The sequence below is a fragment of the Ambystoma mexicanum genome, chromosome 1q (assembly GCF_040938575.1).
Source record: "Ambystoma mexicanum isolate Mex_15411 chromosome 1q, UKY_AmexF1_1, whole genome shotgun sequence".
Classification (NCBI taxonomy): domain Eukaryota; kingdom Metazoa; phylum Chordata; class Amphibia; order Caudata; family Ambystomatidae; genus Ambystoma; species Ambystoma mexicanum.
In genome coordinates, this window is record NC_090922.1 from 452,124,108 (window position 1) to 452,144,483 (window position 20,376).

Here is a 20,376-nt window from a genome sequence, read left to right on the forward strand (position 1 = left end):
ACTTTTTCCCAACGACAGAGGAGATCTCCCGCCGGAGAGTCTTCTTCCTTTAACTGGTGGGGATAACCAGTTTCACCGTCTTTTCGCTTTCCCGATGTATCTCGTGACCTCCTTGCCCGTGCCAAGCACCCCGGCAACCGGGATACCACGTTTTACCACGACCGCGAGACAGAGGTACCACCTTTAACCGGAAAACTCTGCGGCTGGTTTCTGCCCTGGTAGTGCAACGACCTTCATCTTTCCTCCAAGTCGAGATCTCCTCTTCCCCTGGACGATGACGCAACTTGCACCCACTACCAGGAACAACTGCCACCGCTGGAGGATCCTTTCCACTTAAGGTACCGTGTCCCGCCTGGCTTCCCTTGCTACCGACTGTACGGGGTAGATTTAGCCCCCGGCTTTCGAACCTGGGTTAGCCTGGGTCACCTTGGCTAAACCTTTCTAAGCCTCTCTAAACTCTTTTCTGAACCCTCTGCAAGACTTTCTAAGCCTAGTGTAACTGTGTGAACTTGGGTGCATTTGTGCTCTGCTCTCTCTAAGAGTGGGCCCAGCCTTTGGACTTTGGCTCACCAGTGACTTTTTGCTCTCTGCCTTGCTAACAGTGTTCTGGAATCGTAGAGTGGTGTACCTCTCCATATTCTGTCTTTTTCCCTCCCCTTTTCACAAACTTATTAGAGTGCAATCTAGTTAAGCGCTCACCTCTGTATGAAAATAAGTGGTGTTTGCCTGTGATTTTCTGATAGGGAAAAGGGGGTGTATATATCATAATAGTAACTGTGTTTAGAATATTTTACAATAAGAGTGCTGGAGTGTTTCAACTGTGTGTTCTTAAATAAATAATTATATACTTTGATACCAAAGCTCTGGTCAGTGTTTGCTTGTATTATTGTACCTGAGTGCCTATTGAGTATACTTTGCATACTGCCTAACTCTTCTTGAGGGAAGTCTGACTGCTCAGCCACAGCTACCAGGTAAATCTTGGTGGTACAGACTGCTACCAAGTGGGTTTACTGCCAACACCTGTAGTCTTAAATCTTTTGCAGTGGTCCCTAAGGGAACTGCACAGGTTTCTGCCTAACACTTGGGCCAGCCAACATTTGGCTTTGCAGTGTGTGAACTCCAGGGCAAGTTAAACCCTCGGCCAGGCCATTTGCCCAACGCATCCACCATTGTGGGTTAACCTTTAGGTTTTAATTTGATTGTTGACGCTCCAGCATGCTTGTTCCTTAAAAGAAAACCTAATCTTAACCTGACCATCCAAGCAAATTTTCATTCCATTTCTCTTCTTCCTCTTTTTTTCTCTATCAACTCCTAGAGCTTGATGTTTTCTTACAGGCATCTTTCCATCTACACTCAAATTCACTTCTGCCTTCACTTCAATCTGGTTGCTGTCTTGCTTACTGAGACTGCTCTTCTTCATGACACCAATTCTCTGCCCGCATGTCACTATAAACAATCTTCTACATTGATTCTTCTGGATCTGGCTGTGGCTTTCGACACTGTCCATCATTCTTTTATGTCCTCACTCTCTTCCCTCAGGTTTTCTGGCTTAATTTTCCGTTGGTTTAACTCTTATCTTTCTGACTTCTCTTAATCAGTCTCTTGGTCTGGTTCTACTTCTTCCACCCCACCCCTTAGACCATGGAGTCCCTCGAGGCTGCATTCTTTGTTCCCTTCTTTTTTCCCTCTACGCTATCCTGCTTTCTGATCTCATTTCCTCTTTTAATCTATCCTATGCCAATGACACTCAAATTTTCTTTCGTCTTTTTCTGACACTCAACTGTGTTTCTAGCTACCTCTATGCTGTCCAATCTTGGATGACCTCCCTTTCTCCATCTCAATTCTACTAAAACAGAGCTCCTCTTTTTTTCCCGCTAATACTTGACCATCCGCTCTGCCTCCACCCTCTTTGGCCTTCCCTCCTGCTGCTTTTGCCTTCTTGTCTTATGCTTAAAATGTAGGTGTCCTCTTCAAACCCCCTCTTTTGTCACATATTTAACACTGCTCTGGTCTGCTGCTTCCATCTTTATAATCTGTTGCACAATCCTTTTTTTCTTTCTCTGCTTCTAAACTTCTTATGGTTTCAATCATTTTTTCCCGTATTGACTATTGCGCTGCTCTATCAATTGGCCTTCCTAGTTACCATCTCGTACTGCCGCGCTCTGTACAACACTGCCATTTCGACTTCTCATTCTTCTTTATCCACGTACGTCTATTAGCACATCTCTTCTGTCCCTCTTTTCTTTGACTTATCTCATATTTCGCTTTCCTGTTATTTTCTTTGTGTTTCCATGGTCTCGCTTGTGCCTACCTTTCTGCTCTTATGTATGTACTCCATCCCACATCTTGCTTTCACAATTCCATTTCCTCCTTGCTGCTCCCTATTCTCCTTGTTTCTCTTCTTGTTTCTGCTTTCTCAACATTCTCACCTAAGCGTTGGAACTATGTTCCTCTAACCATTCGCTCTACTCCTTATTTCACTTTCACACCCTCCTTAAATCCCACACCCCTCTAATTTTGTATTCTTTCTTTTATTCCTGTCGACTGTTCATTTACATACTGTTTGTACCACCATCATTAAACTGTACATTACTTTGGCGAAAGCGCATTAGAAGCTCAAATAAATAAAAATACAATTAATGACTTTGACAAGAATCCTACATTCCTCACTATCAATCTTTTATACTGATATAAAAAGCTTCTAGCTGTTTGGTTCTTAAACAGGAGCCACTTCACACTATAACCAAACGGCCATTGATGGATAATGGGACCGGAGGATGGAACCCATCTGCCAAAAATGTTCTTTCTTTCACGCAGTGTTACAGTTCATTACTACCATGGTATAAAATGTGTCCCTGGGTTTTCTCTCATTTACAGTAGACCACAACCACTTTTTCCACCCACATGATGTTGCTTTCAAAAGGAACATGCTTTCTTCATATTGCCACACAATTTTCTATTTCACCCTCCATGATGCTAAACTGAAAAGCACACAGTAGTTTAACCCTTTTTTGCATTTCACCCGTGTCATTGTAGGTCTGTTCTCCTTGGGTCCAGGGGTCTTGACATTTCCCATACATCTCAGCGACTGGAAAGTCTTAGCGCAGCAACTACATTTGAACCTTTGGAGCCTGTGAAGGACACTGACATACAGGTAAGGCAGTGCAGTGACTTGCCAAGAGCTTACTATGAAAGCTAGTGATTGAGGACATTGTGGGATTGTGGAATATCAAGTATAGTTTGCTGCCTGATGGATAACGTTTGCAATCATTTGTGATTGCATCTGAGTGGGCTTTGGCTTGTTGATCAGAATGGTATGACATGGGTTATATGGTCTGAACATTTAAAAATGTGTTAACATGTTTTTAATGTTATACATAGAACATTTCAGGAAGGGAAAGGAGATCGTCCGATTGATGTCTTTATTCAGCATCACAATTAATAAACTGAAATTGTTTAATCTGATTTCTGAACAAAACAGCATTTCTTTTTTTAGTTCAAATGTTTGCATTTGTTCTTCACAGGAGAACATGCACAGAGGTTGGGGAGCCAGACAATTCATAGGCAGAGCAAGCTGGGGGGGGGGGTCTGGCTTCGCTCAAAGAGCCAAACATGAGCCACCAGGCAAGTCTCCTACCAGTTGGCCTGCATCCCCACGTACCAAGACTGATGTTGAGGGAATTCATCCCTTCTCCCCAAGGAGCCCCCACGACCCCTCTTGTGAGGCTAGGGAGATGAGCATGGTCCGCAACACCCTCCCAATGGGTCTAGGCAAGTGGGACCTCATCAGGAGAGACTCCACCGTGTAGGGACAAGGACTCGCGTTCCTGTGAGGAACTCCTTAAAGGACATCTTGAAATGGCCTATTTGGGAATATCAGACCCACAAAGAAATATGCAATATAAAGACTTGTGTGAAGAAAGAACTACCATATGTTCTTGTCAACCAGAAACTGAGCCTGTTGCTTTAAAAGGAAACCTCCATTTAACTGGGATGAGGAGGCTGGAGTGGGAAGAGACGCCATGGCAAGTGGAGAGAGACGCGCACATCTGCCAGGAAAGCACCGCAGAGAGGTAACACATGAGATGGGAGGAGACTCTGCAACCAGCAAAGCCGCGAGTTTGGTGACTGCTCGGATGCTGAAGGCAGTGCGCTGGATGTGCAGCGTCCTTGGAGAAGGAAAGAGTGAGAAGCTGAGGGTGGTAGCATGACCACAAAGACACAATGACGGTCCACAAAACAACGCTGAAACCATTAAGCGGTAAAAGCCGCATACGCTCCGAATACCCATAGATTTTCTAATCGGTTCAGAAGGAGAATATTGAACGTGAGACACCGAAGTCACAAGAGAATTGACGAAAACTGCAACCCCCCGAGTGAACGGAGGCCCCGGTGACTACGTCCCAGAGAATCCAAGGTAACTGGGAGAATAGGAGATCCGGGAGGCTGCCGGGGAATCGTTATGGGACTGCTCATACTCCTCCCAGTCAAATCAGTGAAGTATAACCTCGAAAGTGAAAGACTGGAATAGTGGCAATGAGAGCAAGCCGAATGCAACAAAGATTGAGAGAGAAACTACAAGACACATGCCTGGGGAGAAGGGCAGAGAGTTGTACATGTCTAAAGACAGATGCTATAAAGAGAAAGAAAACCTATGAATTCAGAAGTAGAGAGGAGAATCTCAAGAGGGAGAGAGTTGTAGAGGCTGGATATCGGTACCATGGGAAAAGGGGAAAGCATCTCCTTTTTGTTGATGGAAAGAGCAAAACCAAAGTGACGTCAAACCCATTAATACGGATCAAAGCATTCCTCCAAGGTCAAAGAAACCAATTGTTGAGGAGGAACAAAAGTATAATGATATCTTGAAAGAGTTATACGAACTGATTTAAAGAAGTCACACAAGACTATTTAAAAATCACCTATTAAGAACAACCCAGAAGAAGAGACTTGCAAGAAGCAAAACACCAGAAGAAGGGAATCCTTCTAGTTTCTTTAGTTAGAATAGTGGTAGGGTCCGTTTAGGGTTAGTTTGGACTGTGGTCATATTCTTTGGGACATTTACAGACGACTGACTAGCACATTACTTTGATAGGTAGGGAACACCCCATCGTTCTAGGGAAAGTTAGGCCTTATCCTTATTCTTTAATAAACGTGTCCTTGACAATGTCCTCCAAGATTCGGAGTCCTTCCTCTGACCCGCCACAAGACCTATACCTAGTGTTCTGCCTACCTACCTCACACAACATATTACTAATACCTGGTCCCCAGCCTTCCCACAATGCAAGGCCCATAATCTGGCAAGATGCCTACCTTCCACCCGCACCGCCAAAGCCATACCTGCATTCTTCCTCCCTTCAGTCCACAACAGAAAACCTATATTTGGAATCCTGTCTCCTTCCCATCCAACCCCCAAAACAAACCAGTGCTTTGTGTCATGCCTCCCAGCAACACAAAACCCATACCTTGTTCACCCATTTTGGTAGATATGGTGGAGTGAGATAAAAATGATTTGCTCAGCATCACACACTTTATTTGGGAAATGAAGTTATGGCTTGAGCCATGTATGCACATAGTTAATGTATGGCTGTAAAAAGCTAAAATACGAACCCTATAGGTGTCCCCAAATTGAACTGCACCTTAACACCATTGAAAATAGCTTCTGACTCTCATTCAAGGCTTTATAGTGCTACGTATGGCATATGACAGATGGCAACATATAGCTGGAGTGCAATGGGAGAGGATTTTTAGGGAAGCTTTCTTGCAGGAATTGTGGAATAATATAGGGTATAATGCTCTTGCATGGATGGCAATAGGTACCTTTAAAAAATTATCAAAAATGTTCCTGACAATGAATCCTCAGCAGGGGCGTGGCGATGTTGGCGCATAGCATTTTTGGTGACGATGTGATGAATGCAGACATACTGGGATAATGTGCTCTATTGGATGAAGGAACTGGGGCATATTCTGAGAGGATTGGTTCTCTTTCTGCTGTTATTTTGTCAGGGGACAAGGGGGAGTTCTCCCCATTACTGTACATGATCCATAGTTTACTGCTGGCTTCCAGAACATTTGTCATTTTAACTTGGAAATGTCAAGACCCTCTAATTAAAAAGGAATGGGTACGGAAATCATGGGAAGTAGTTGGGATGGAGAGATTGGCTCCCTTGATGGTCTGTAAGAAATATAGAATTAAAATCGTAAGACCTTGAAATATGGGAATACAATCAATAACACCATGGTGAAACAGTGATCGAATAAATAATTAAATGCGTACATGGAATTGTTTGGTTTACCAGTGAATAGTAAGATTAAGACAGGAGCACCAAGCTAACGTAACATTGAATTTCTGGTGATGCCGTCATCGGTAGACCTTATACCCTTTCTGTGCTGTGTAATGGTGATTTTTATTTAAGTATTGTTTTATATGTTCTTTAACCACTCACTGCGATACTGAAGGAGGAGCTTCGAAGATTGATAAATTGCCTTAAAATATGTGACTTGCTTGGTGAAAGCATGAAAACTGTGATTGTGTTGAGGGTTAGTTATTGTTTTTTAACATGATTGAACAAGGCAATAGTTGAAAAATGCAATAAAGACCTATTGGGGGAGCTGGCATAATATCTGGTTTCATTGACATGACTTGAAAAGTACACTGCCACATTATACAACACCTGGTAAAACATATTAAGCATTATGTTAAGCAAACAAGTGCATGTATGATTGTTGATTTGTTTTCCCTATGCTGAAGGGAACACCACTGGTAGAACCAGAATGCGAGGTAATGTCACAGTAGAAACTTGCACATCTGACCGCAATAAGTGGGAAGCTGGGCGAGTGGAAAATTGTATGTCTAGGGTCAAATTCTTCAGGAGTTTCCACAATTGTGATAGGGAGGTGGATTGGCAGATGTAGCTGGTAGGTTTGTTCCATAAGGTAGGCACTGCATGTGCATTAGCACTGCAGGAAGGGGGTGTGAGCAGAATGGCTGGGTAGGGCCTAATTTACATTGATTGCAGGATCCTGATGACGTGTGAGCAGCTTTGGAAAAGCTGAAATTAGGTAAGTAAAGTCAAAGAAATGGAATTTAAAGTATGGAGGATCGACCATAAAGAGTTACATGGGTCAGAATGCACTCCCTGATTTGTTTTATGCAGCACATGCCAAATGCCAAAAGTATCAATTTAATGCTTCTCAGGCTGATATTAAGCTTGACATTCCTATACTGGACTACCACATTATTCTGCCCTCTGTTGGCATAGGCTGAGAATCTAACACACATAACTACTTATTCCAGAATTAACTTTACTTCACTCAATATACCTATAACCCAGGCATACAGTCCATTAAGGCACCTGACTCTGTGGGGAGGATAGTGAACCACAGAAGGAACACTTAAATCTACAGCTTTCCCAATCCTACCTATTATCCCACCCATGTAGGCTTTCATTGGTTGATTCCTGTGAGGTGTGTTTAAGTGGAGGGATTCGATGGCTGACAAATAGTAGATTAATTGAGATACCAGAAGGAAGTGGCCAGACCCTGGAGACGCAATGATTTGTTGCCACCTCCTGCTTTTGCACTTGCACGTTCCAAATGTTTACAAAGCATAGTAGGACCCGCCTCTGCTTGTTCAATGTTTTTGTTGCCTTCCGCTCCCATATTCCCTCCCCTTTTCCCTGTAGGCGCTTTGAAACACAATTTCTTGATGTATAAGCGCCTTACTAATGCACAATAAAATAAAAAATAAAATGTTCCACCTTGTCGCAGGGACTGTTTCATGGAAGGAGATACACTGAACAACCAATGAAAATTGGGGCATCTTCTCTTCTGTTATGTGATGTGACTTGTCATGCTAATCTGCTTTTCATAATGTTTTATTTATAGTGCAGTAGCTTTGGCTGACGTCAGCCAGACCTAACAGAACTGTGTGACAAGGTACTTATAAGGGTTACACTTACAAGGTTAGTTCAGGGGCAACATTCTTCTCTTGATGCAAGACAACACTGAGCAGCATGGGTTGCATACTCAGTCTCATGCATAGAGGCTGGACCCCAGCATGCAGTGCAATTTTATAAAAGGCAATTTTTTAAAATGATAAATGTATATATGTAGTCCCTGTTTGACCTAGCCCTGCAGCTTGATATTATGCATGATGTACGGAAAATATGAAGTTACCCAAGAAGTGCAGACCCGTTATTGTGCGTGTCAAATTAGCAGATTCCATGGAAATAAACTAGACCATTCTTAAAAAGGGGGTTATTTGATGAGTTTATCCTGGAACAATGCACACATTGAAGAGTTAACAGGAACTGTGAGGGTTGGGCGGGGTTGCTTTAAAAAATGTACCCTTTCAGTCACAGACAATGATCCATTGCCTGCTCACCTTCCGGTATGCATCCAAACCACTTCCTCTTTAAATGAGCAAATGGTATCAGTGACCCTTGTTAAACTAGAATTTGCAAGGGCAAGCTTCACGTTATGACTCTGGAATTCGGAAGTGTGCTTTTTAGCTGCAAGAGGATATGTGTGGTATTTTGAACTCTGTGCTTCTCTCAGTTCAATTGTGCACATAGTGTGTGTACACATATATTTATTATTATGCCCCTTTTCTTTACTATTGCAGATTTCTAGGAAGCCCTGCCCCCCTGACCAGGATCTCATACTTAAACGTGGGCATGCGCGCATTTGGAGGTGTGCTTCTGAAGTGTGCCGTTTAGTTGTTTGGCTGTTCTGCTTTCTGTGTTTGTGCACTGCATGGCACGTCATCACTTGTGCTTAGTTTGTTATAGATCTGGGAAGTAGTTGCGCATGTCCGCTGGTGTAACTGTAGCCCTGTACACATCGTCCCTTTGGCACTGTTAGGAAAAGAGTGTTACTTGTTGAATGGCTCGTAAGTGACTGCCGAAAGGCTCGTAAGGCTCGTAAGCGACTGTATCCTGCTACGGGCTTACACCCCTTTAGTCGTGCCAGACAGTGTTCATTTCCCTCGCGATAGGTGTGCGTTATTGTGCTGCAACTGACTGGCCATGTCCTTAAATTTAACCGTAGGGTATGTCGTCTGTACTGACTGTATGGCTGCGACTGATTCTCTGGTGTCATTGGGAGTTACCACTATCGAGTTCGCAGCAACGTTAAAAACCCCTGAGGCGAGACAGACTCCTCTGTCCTCCCCATATTATTACTAGTGCTACCTCTGCTCTGAAAACAAATAAATCAACAGCGTATTTCCCTAAGGTGCATGCAATGGAGCGAATCGATGAAGAGAAAGCGACCCAGGAAATTGGTGCAGTGTTAATGTAGTCAATATCCACGATAATGAAGTTGGATCAACTGAAGGTGGTTCTACATCTATGGATCTGCAGGTGCTGCCCCCCACTGTCACTATATCTGCCATGGTCCACTGTTCTGCACTGGATTTGCAGCCTTATAGCACCGGGCATAATCTAGATACTGTCATGGATATTTCCGAGGTCGAGTATATGGGGGACTTGATGGACACCTCGCCTATGGCGGACCCCTCAGGTATTGACCCTCAGACTGATTTTGATGAGCGTCCTATTACACCCTTAATTGGTGATCTTGCGCAGCACACTAACGTTGATTTGAATGAATCGGCCCAATTGGACTTAATAGCACATACTGAGGCTATGTTACAACCAGATATGAATGATCTGAACTCGATTAGCATGTCTTCAAATGAAATGTTTTTGGCTTTTGAATGCCTGTTGACCATTCTTGTTGGGAAATTTGAGAACATAGAAAATAAGACTGATCACAATCCATTCTTCTTCACAAAAGTATTAATCGACCCCACAAATCTTTACGAGACCAAAGCTGTAACACTGTGTTGTCTGGATATTACCCCATCAAACCTTTGCCTACCTTTGTTTCACCGGTGATACAGGGCACTAATTCCATTTGCTTCTAGCTTTGGGTCTGTTCCACCGTCAAAACGAGTAATGGTTAAAAGTAAAGCCAAACCTGTCTCTCAAGCTTTTATTTATGCAAAGAGAGTTAAATAAGGAAAAATGCATGCATAGTTCTCCAGCATGGGGTCTGGCATGGATTCACATGCTCATGAATATTCCCTCTCGTCAGGCCGGGAATCCTCGGTAAAAGAAAAAAACAGTTTCACTTTCATTTATAAACTGTCTTTCTCCTATAAACCAATCACTGAGCTCTTGGTCATACTGCCCCAGCCATTGACTGCCCTCTCCTTAAGCCCCTCCTCTGGCAGCCATCTTCAGGTTTTTACCGCACGTTCAAGTGTTGGGAGTCCTCGCGTTTCGCTCTTCGAGCATCTGCGTTTATTTCACGCTTTTTTGGTAGGAAAACTGTTTTCGGTTCAATTGCGCCTGTGTCCTCCATCGTTTCAACATCTGATTAACGAGGACCCGTTTTTATGCATCTTTCATCGCCCCCTCAAGAGCAGAAATCGGAGTGTTTCTTCTTGGAAGTTTCCAGAAGCCCATCAGGCCTACACCGCACTGGATCATGTCGGAGGAGGACGGAGCTTCTCTCTTCAAGCTGTGCACTAGCTGCGGTTTGTGGAATGTTTTCACGGACGACGAGCATTCCCAGCGCCTGTATTGTCTACACCCGACACACAAGGAAGAAGATTGCGAGATCTGCCATGGCTTTTCCAAGCGCGCGATGAAGGATCGGCACGTCCGGCTGGCGACGTGGCTCAAGACCAAGGCCTCTACCCTGTGTGGTCCACAGGGGCATGCCTCTTCCGGATCCAGCCAGCCAGAGCGGGCTTCTAAGTCTTTTGAGGCTGCTCCATCCGTGGGGGTTGAAGACGAGGCCAAGCACTGCGAGTCCGCTTGCGCCAGGCTCGCCGTGCAAGCGTGTCCCGCGACGGTCAGGGCGTGTTTATCTTCTCCCATCAGCATCAATCTTCTGTCATCACTCAAGATCTTCGTCGAAGAGAATGTCAGCTACGCTGGGGAAGCTGCAAGAGAAACTGGGGAAGGCCAAGCAGGACCAATTGGTCCAGGTCAAGACGTTTTCTTCCATAGAGATGGTTGCCGCCGCCCTCTCGAAGTCGAAGGGGGCTGACCGGTCCAGGGTGCCCCAGAGGCGGCCAGGGTGGCGATTCCACCATGTCGGGAGGCTTTGGCTAAGCCAGTGTAGAAGACTCCAGAGAGGAGGATGCCGGACCTTAGCCCAAAGCCGACCCCTCAGGACCTGAAGCAAGGGGGGGCATGGAAGAGCTACGGGGCCTGCCCTGTTGTTTCCGTCCACACCATCCCGGAGGAGATGGGTGACGAGAACGTCAAGGGATCGCCCACCAACGGCGATGACGATGTAGGGTGCGAAGACATAGGAACTGGGCCCAGCGCCCTATTTCCTTACGGGCGCCGCACAGAATATTCTTTCGACCCTCCACACACTGGTGTCAGATTCAGAAGAGGATGCAGACGGCACCACCAGCGACTCTTCAGGCAACAATCCCGGGACCACCCCCGACAAAGAAAAAGAGGAGGCATCCTACGCCTCCACTTCAACCATCACTGCTGCCCCTTATGCCCACCCTGGGACACAGGGATCGACACGGGTACGACTGACACCGACGAAGGTGGACTCTCTCCGCCAGCAAGGGTTTCTCCGCCGGACAAAGTGGGCTCCTTCCACTCTATGATCGCCCGTGCGTCAGAACTTTTTCAGCTCACCCCGGAAGAGAAGAAAAAGGAAGACTTCCCGTACCAATGCCGGGAGGTGAAAAGGAAGACCATTCTGTCGGTACCGCTTCTGGAAGTCGTCTGGGATGAGGGGCTGGCACTTCTGAAGAACCCCTCCTTGGCACTGGCAACAAAGGACCGGCTGGAGAAGAAATATCAAGTGTCGGAGTCTGCACCCAAATGTCTGCGGTCGCAACCATCGCGAGAATCGGTGGTCTCGGCTGCAGCAATGAAGAAGTCATCCAATCCGTTGTCTTCAGCCTCTATTCCCCCGGACGGCGAAGGGAAGAAATTGGACGCAGTGGGACGGAAAGTCATTTACTCGACAGCGACGACGGTCAAGGCAGCCAACGCCTTAGCGATCTTGGCCAGGTACGACCGGGAGCTATGGTACAAGATGACTCCGATCCTGGATTTCCTCCCTGAGGACAAGCGGGTGGAGGCAATGGAGATCCTTCAAGAAGGTAAGGTGGTGTCGGACCACGCCATCACCGTGGCACTGGACAACTTCAGGCAAGAGGTCCAGATAAGGGTCCGGGACCTGCATTTCATGGACAATCTTTTCAGCAAGGCAGTTGACGAATCTCTTCAAGCCATCAAAACCTACATGGAAACGGCCCGTGCACTGGGCACGCTGCAATAGCACCGTCCGTCCTTTCGTCTCTCGGGAGGGATGTCGGGGAGGTCTTCGAAGAGTTTCAGCGGTGGATCGTCCTCTTACCGCCAACCCTGCTGTTTCACGACCCAGGAAGCCTACACGGGTTGTTCCAAGGCCTTTGGAGGTGATCGCCGTCAAGGCTGGCCTCCAAGCAGGACTGGTCCTGCCAAGACGTCGGGCCCCCACCCCTGCACCCCGGTGGGAGGCCGGCTGGTATACTTCGTCAGGTTGTGGGAAAACATCTCCACCGATCGATTGGTGCTGGATGCTCTCGCCCACTGACACACTTTGGAGTTTCAACAAAAGTGTTTGTGAATACCACTGGTGGCCCGGCAGGAACACCACATCCCTCAGCTGCTGCTTGAGGTTCAGGCCATGTTGAGAAAAGGGGTGATAGAGCTGGTTCTGAAGCGACTCTGGGCCTCCGGCGTTTACTCAAGATACTTTCTGGTAAGAAAGAAGACCAGGGGCTGGAGGCCCATTCTTGATCTACGGCGACTCAACAAGTTAATCAAGTCCCAGAAATTCAGGATGGTCATGTTGCAGCATGTGCTCGGCCAACTGGAGGAGGGAGACTTTTGTCGTCGTTGAATCCATTTCCCCATTCACATGAAATATCGCAAGTTCCTGCGCTTCGTCCTACAAGGGAAGCACTACCAGTTCAAGGCTCTCGCCTTCGGTCTGAAGTCGGCGCCCAGAGTCTTTACGAAGTGCCTGGCTCCGGTGGCGGCCCATCTGCGACTCTAGGGATTCATGTGTATCCTTACCTCGATGACTGGCTCATCCGGGCCAAGTCAAAGGACATTGCCGTCGATCACACGGAGAGGACCATCTGGCTGCTGACGGACCTGATATTCTCTGTGAACTATGCAAAATTTAGGGGTCCAGGCTCAACAGTGTCCTGTCTGGCGACTCCATCGGAGGAGAGGATAGCGGCCATTTTGGCATGGTGCAACAGCTGTTCGCACTGAAGATCGCCACAGTGAGGACGATCAAGTTGCTGCTCGGCATGATGTCGTCATGCATCTACCCGGTCCGGCTATGCTGGTTGCTAATGCGACCGCTCCAAGAGTTCTTGGACGCCCGTTGGAACCAGGTGTCCGGAAGCTTCAAAGACAGGATCGTGCTCGACCAGGAGTTCCGTCGAGTGATGATGTGTTGGTCCGTGCGCTCCAACATCGCCTGGGGCACAGATTTCCAGAACCCTCCATACCAGGAGATGGTCATGATGGACGCTTCCCTGGAGGGGTCGGCAGCACACACCAGACGTCTCCATGCCAGAGGCCTGTGGCTGCAGGAGGAGAAGGCGCTACACATCAACGTACTGTAACTAAGGGCTGTGTTTTGGGCCCTCAAGTCTTTTCTTCCGTCCCTCAAGGGCAAAGTGGTGAGGGTCTTCACAGACAATACCACCACAATATTTTACATCTGTAAGCAGGGGGGCACCAGATCCCCGGCGCTCTCCAGATAGGCGCAGGAGTTGTGGCACTGGGCCGTCCCAGGGGATGTTCCTTCTTCCTTTCCATTTGGCGGGAATCAAAAACACTGTCGCCGACTCCCTCAGCGGGGAGCTGCACTCTTGACACGAGTGGGTGCTCCAGCAGTATCAATTGGACAACCTCTTCCTCAAGTGGGGCAGTCCCCAGATTGATCTGTTTGCGACGGCGATGAACACCAAGTGCCGGAGGTTCGCCAGCTGGTTTACCCATCCGGAGAGCATGAGGGATGCATTGTCCTTGCCTTGGGACAGCCTGTTCCTGTACACGTTGCCTCCATTGCTGCTGCTACTACAAGTCATCAGTCAACTCAGATGGTGCCCGTGCTGGATGATCCTCGTCGTGCCAGCATGGCCAAGGCAAATCTGGTACCCGGACCTTCTCAGCATGTCGGTGTTCCCTCCAGTCAAGCTACCGGTGGTCGCAGATCTTCTCGCCAGGGAAGGAGGCGCAATCCTGTAACACGACCCATGATCGCTGAACCTGAAGGCCTGGCTCCTGCAGCACTAGAGTTTGGTGGTTATGTGCTGCCTGCGGACTGCAGGGAGGTCCTCGCCAAGGCCAGAGCGTCGTAGACGCTGAAGTGCTACGGACCTAAATGGAAGCGTTTTGCAACTTGCTGCTGGTCACAGAATATTAACCCTCTGAGGATCACGGTCTCCCAGGTCCTTCCGTACTTGTTGTTGTTGGCTTAGTTGGGGCTGGCGCATGCCTCCATCAAGGTGCATCTGGTGGCCATCTCCCACTACACCAGGTCTCCAGGACGGTCTTCTCTTTGGTTGCCCCGTCTAGAGAAGGAGTTCATCAAAGGACTGTTCCGTTCGTTCCCGCCGGTGAAGGTGCTTGCCCCAGCGTGGGAACTCAACATGGTGCCGACTAGGCTCATAGGCGCCCCATTTGAGCCGATGCATGAAGCCCTGCTAAAGTTTCTGTATTGGAAGACCGCTCTCCTCGTGGCCATCACCTTTGCCAGGAGGTGAAATCCAGGCCCTATCCTGCAAGCGACCTTACTTGACTTTCCACGAGACAAGGGTGATGCTACGGACGCACCCCTCCTTCATGCCCAAGGTTCCGTCGGAATTTCGTCTCCACAAGCCCTTGGTGTTACCTGTGTTTTTTTCCGATGCCTTTGTTGCCGGCTGAAAGGACTTAGCACTCGCTGGATGTGGCTTGAGCGCTGAAGTTTTGTGTGTCCCGCGCAAAGAGTTTCCGGAAGACTTCTCAGCTTTTTGTGAACTTTGGTCCTGTGAACCATGGGAAGGGGTTGTCCAAGGCTTCCATCTCCAGGTGTCTCTCAGGCTGCATCACTCCTTGTCACCGGTTGGCAAACCGATCGCTACTTGGCCGTCCGAGAGCCCACTCTACCAGAGCGATCGCTGCTACGACAGCGTTCCTACCTGGTGTACCCCTGCTGGACATCTGCAGAACGGCTACGTGGAGGTCTACTCGCACCTTCACGAAACTTCTACTGCGTCGACAGGAATTCCAGGGAGGAGTCCCGAGTCGGCCAAGCAGTGCTAGGCCACATATTCACTTGAAGGTAAGCCTGGTGAGGAGGTAAAAGTAATTGCTTCTGTTGAGCCTTGCCACCTCCCGTGGTTGTGTGTGTATGTACTGCTATGTATTCGTTATTCATGAGCATGTGAATCCATGCCAGACCCCATGCTGGAGAAGGAACAAGTTACTTACCTGTAACTGTTCTCCAGCATGGGTCTGGCATGGATTCACATGCAAACCCTCCCTCATGCCCCTCTGCGACTCTTCTTGGTCATACTGCCACTTTACGTGCTACCGAATCTGAAGATGGCTGCCAGAGGAGGGGCTTACGGAGAGGGCAGTCAATGGATGGGGCTGTATGACCCAGAGCTCAGTGATTGGTTTATCGGAGAAAGACAGTTTATAAGCGAAAGTGAAACTGTTTTTTCTTTTACCTAGGTGTCACAGCTGCTAGCAACTGGAGTGTGTGGAGGAGGTGGAAACAAGGACGCCATTAGACTGTGCCGCCACGTTCCATTTTCTACGTGTTTGATGGTCTAGTTTTTTTTCTCCAACATGGCCGCCGCCGATAGTATTTACCATTCATCTGTCGGCGGCTTGGTGCGTTACAACTGTGTTTTTCCTCTGTTGCGTGCGCTCGTTTGCTACCCTCCCGGCGGTGTTCCAGTTTTACTCCGCCCGCTACTTCCTGCTCGTGCTCACCCTCTTTCTACACCCTGGCTCGCTCTCCCTTCCCTTGTACCTGCCTCACTTTGTCTCGCCTGAGCATTCTATTTTTGCTTCCTTTCCCCGTTTGCCTTTCCAAAAGGATTTCTCACCTGTTCTCGCTGTGTTTCACTTACGTGGATCTTCCACCAGTCATCCTCCAGGAGCGACGATCCTGTGCCTCTTCTTCCAGTGGACGTTCTCGGCACGGGTACATTCCTCCACCCGCTTCTCCAGCTGTGGACACTCCTGAGATCCCAGCCAAGTCTTCTGACTGCTTCTCCGGCGTCTACTCCCCTCCGCACCAAGGGGTTTTTTGAGCAAAGGCTTTTTCCCCTTGCAACATTACTGGCTGTCACGGAGGGGAGACACTGTGGATCTCTTGATCTAGAGTCACGGTGGCTTCCTTTCGAGGCAGACTCTATCTGCTCAAGAAAAGGAAGCCCAACGCTCGACACACCCGAAGAAAGAAGTTGGACTATTCAACCTCATCAGGTGAGGAGGAGGAGGGGAGATCTGGGGAACTCCGTTACTTAAGTGAAGAGGAAGATATTGCTGAACCTTTAGCCGATCCCATTGATCAGCCCGTTAGCCCAGATACTATGATTCCCGGCCTGACAGGGAATATTCATGAGTATCTGAATCCTTGCCAGACCCATGCTAGAGAACAAAAGTTACAGGTAAGTAACTTGTTCCTTCCTGAACAATGTGTGTCTTCTATTTTGCCCCTTGTTGATGCTCCCCTTAGTGACATGAACTCTGCTACTGCTAACGAAATAGCCCACGCTTTGTCTGTGTTCTCTGATAATGCCCTTGTGGATACTGGGGTTGTGGGGCCAATACCGATCATTCTGGAAGTGTAATTACTGGTTTGCATAGCAATACCACTTAAAACTGTTTGATGGTACCGATAGGTTCACAACCTAGCAGTGTCTGTAGCATCCCTGATAAGGTTGTGCAAACTACATTACCTGATTCTTGGGTTATCGTCCCATCCTTCCCCCTTGCTCACTGCCATCCCTCACCCTTCTGCCACCACTGTTCTAACTATAAAAGCATTACATTTACAATCTGTATCTAGTAAGGATTTGAGGACCCTCCTGAATAGATCTAGGGTACTCTGCATGTTCCATGCAGTAACTTCTCTTCAAGTGATTCTATCTGATGATATCAAAATCGTAGACCAGATAGAACATATCTCTACCAGTATCTTGAACATATGGTTCAGATCTGATGCCATGCTTCATTATGTATTGAAATACGAGACGGAGCTCTGCAGATTGGGTTTTAAATGTAATATTGTTTATATTTCATCTGAAAGTGTTTGTGACTTGAAACACCTCACAGAATCACTCGAAGTATACTTCTTGACCTAAGTCCTTAGTACGGGATAAAGGAAATACTGGGAAAACTGCAAATCCTTTGACGGTTGGACATATGACATAATCTGTGGACAAATAACCTGTATCTGTAATATCATCCACTCTTACATGTGTAGCATCGGCTGGTGATAGTGCGAATGGTGAAAGACTGAATCTCAGTGACGGCCATCGGCAGTGGCTTCCTACTGCCTTTAAATCTCGTTTCTGTTCATCATGGCAGTGACTGTATTGGTCTATGCTCCTCGAATCCCTGTGGCTTTGCTGACTTGTTTGAAGCAGATGGTTTGTTGTCTGCAATGGACTTGTTTGTGGTTTTAGCACTCCAGGAAATGTGGCTCACTGAGATCATTCATCTTGATGGCCTTAACACGATCCAGAAAGTAGCCACCAAAGGGCTGCTTGGACGCCCAAAGAATGTCCTACTGATATCGGTTCGGCATCCCAGGCAGATTATTGAGCTCCCTGGCTCTACTGACTTTTTAGGGGTTAAAATCTTGCATGCTGTGCTATCTTTTATATTGATTAATGTATATGACTCCTCCCCACCCCCCAAATTGTAGTCGCCATTAGTGTAAAACGCATCATTCAAGCTAATGTAGAACATATTCTATTTCTGCTAATGGGTGATTTTAATGCCGACATTGACATTAATGATAGTCCCCTCATGATGAGGTCAATTTCATCACCAGTGAGACAAAAGGCTCTTATGGAGTACCTTGCTGAAGTCTTATGGGGCTATGTTCTTAAATGGTTTATGTGCAAGTGATTCTATCTGGGCATATACTCGTTGTGGGAAGAGAGCCTCACCCCTAGATTACGTTTTTGCCAATCAATCTGGATTATCTCTGGTGGAGGATATGGTGATTTTTGTCAAGAGAAGAAAGCAATCATTTACCATTGTATGTTCTTTTCAGTCCTCTTTTGACAAATACACCATTGTGTCAATATGATCTGAATGGGGACATATTTGTTAACTCTGGTAATCTAATTCACTGGAACCCCGATAATTTGGGTAATGGTCAAGAGGCATTGATAAATTTAGTTCCGAGATTTATTGAAATTTTTTCAGGTGTTATAACCACTTCTCCAATGCCTACTGCTGAATCTTTCTCTACATTGATTATATTGATTAGTGAGTGTATAAAGAAACAAAGGCAGTATAAGAGTCCTTCTGAGCGTTGCAGTAAATCTGCATCTAAACTAATCCACTTTGATGGTGATGATAGAGGCAGGAATCCACTCAGGGATGATCAGGGCTACACCCCCTCCTGGCCGGTTGGATCTGGGGGCGGAGAGGATCTTGTAGCCGTCAGGGAGGAGAGTATCAAAACTCGTGACGGAGCTGGCCGTGAACCACGTCTCGAGGACATCAAGGTCAAGTTCTTCTATGAGGTGGCAGATGTCAGAAGAGTGTTGGACAGCCCAGCGAGAGTTGAGCAAGGCAAGATGGAGTAGTTATCCAGCCTTAAAAACCTTCCGGGGAGGGGTATAAATGAGAGGTACACCCTGCGGAGGTGTGGAGGGAGCTTGAGATGGGGCAGAGGAGGAAGGAAAGGAGGGCAAGGTAGCCAAGGGAGGGGAGTAGGGGACAGCTGGAGATGAGCGGAAGTTGATGATGCGAGGGAACCGCCTATTAAAGAGGAGGAGATTAGCCTGAGGGCCTTGCACCATGACAGTGCCATTTTGGTAGACATTAATGATGGCTCTGGAGTCATAGGAATCCATGAGGACTTCCTAGCGGGTGCCACCATTTATGGGAGAGGAGGAGACAGGACAGAGCACAGAGATGATATGAGGGGTCCAGAGAATTGACGAAGGAATGAAAAAGTGAGGGTTTGTCTGGCAGAGGCGCTGGAATAGGTATCAACGATGGGAGGACCTGGGTTGGAAGCCAAGATTTCCTTTTTAAATGTCTTCTTACCAGACTTAGTGAGAAGGGAAGGGTAGTTGATAGAGAAGCAGTTAGAGTAGATAGGAGAAACAGCTAATGCCATGGGTAGGTAGAAGAGGAGGCAGTAGGAGAAATATGCAAGAACAGTGGTATAGAACAGTCACTGGGCTAGCAGGTTATAATTGCGGGCCAAAGTGAAAAACACAACCAAATTTGACTTTCAAAAACACAACCGAATTTGATTTACAAAGACACACCCAAATTTGACTTTCAAATGAAAATTCTAAGACAACGTAGGTAAAAGAAATGAGGTATGGGTTAGATGCGAGTGCTGAAACGACGGCATTAGAGAGCATACAGGGAGACCAGTTGGAACAGGCAGAGGGGAGAGTGAAGGGAAAATGAAAGGATAGGCAGAAGGAGGGAACTAACCCATGGAGAGGGAAGTAAGAGAGCCTTGGTAGTCCAGTTTCATAGCAGAGTGAGCTGGCAGCCCCAGTGAGGGTCAGGTTGTGGTAGTAGCTTCATGTAGCGGACAGGGAGCAGACAGGGGCCAGAAATGGGCCTTTGAAACAAGGGTCGGCTCCTGGCTCCCTCCTCCCGGGCCAACCAATGGGAAGATGAAGAGATTAGCCAATGGTTAGAGGCCAAGGTCAGGCACCAGAGAACGCATGATGAATCCAGACGCCATCTTGGAGTGGGTTGATGGCTGTTGCAATGCTGTGGCAAAGGAACAAATGTCCAGCAGAATCAGGAGCTCACGCAGTTACTGAAGGCCGAAAAACACGTGCTTCTTTTTTTTTTTTTTTTTTAGGAAAGCGGCTGCATAAAAATAAAAATCCACTCTCAAATAAGCTTAACTTGCATTCTTTTTCATTCATCTTTTCATTGATTTTGGCCAATTTCAATTGCACACATGGAAACGAAAAAGGGGCCTGTGGAGGAATGATTGCTACAAGGCCTACCTCATGATCAGTGGGTCCGCTGCAGGATCGCAGAGAAAGGAACTTCTGGGTCAGCTGAACAAAATTGAAATGAATCGCGAGCGTGGCGTCGGGAAGCC

At 47.2% G+C, this 20,376-nt stretch overlaps 1 protein-coding gene across 1 annotated transcript in view; it reads left to right on the plus strand.

Annotated features, from left to right (window-relative positions):
* Window positions 1–20,376, plus strand: part of NUP93 (nucleoporin 93) — a 1,186,812-nt gene that overhangs the window by 43,784 nt on the left and 1,122,652 nt on the right. Inside the window, exon 3 of the mRNA XM_069640327.1 lies at window positions 3,037–3,154. Within this exon, the coding sequence (XP_069496428.1) occupies window positions 3,037–3,154 (118 nt within the window). The remainder of the gene's footprint in view (window positions 1–3,036; window positions 3,155–20,376) is intronic.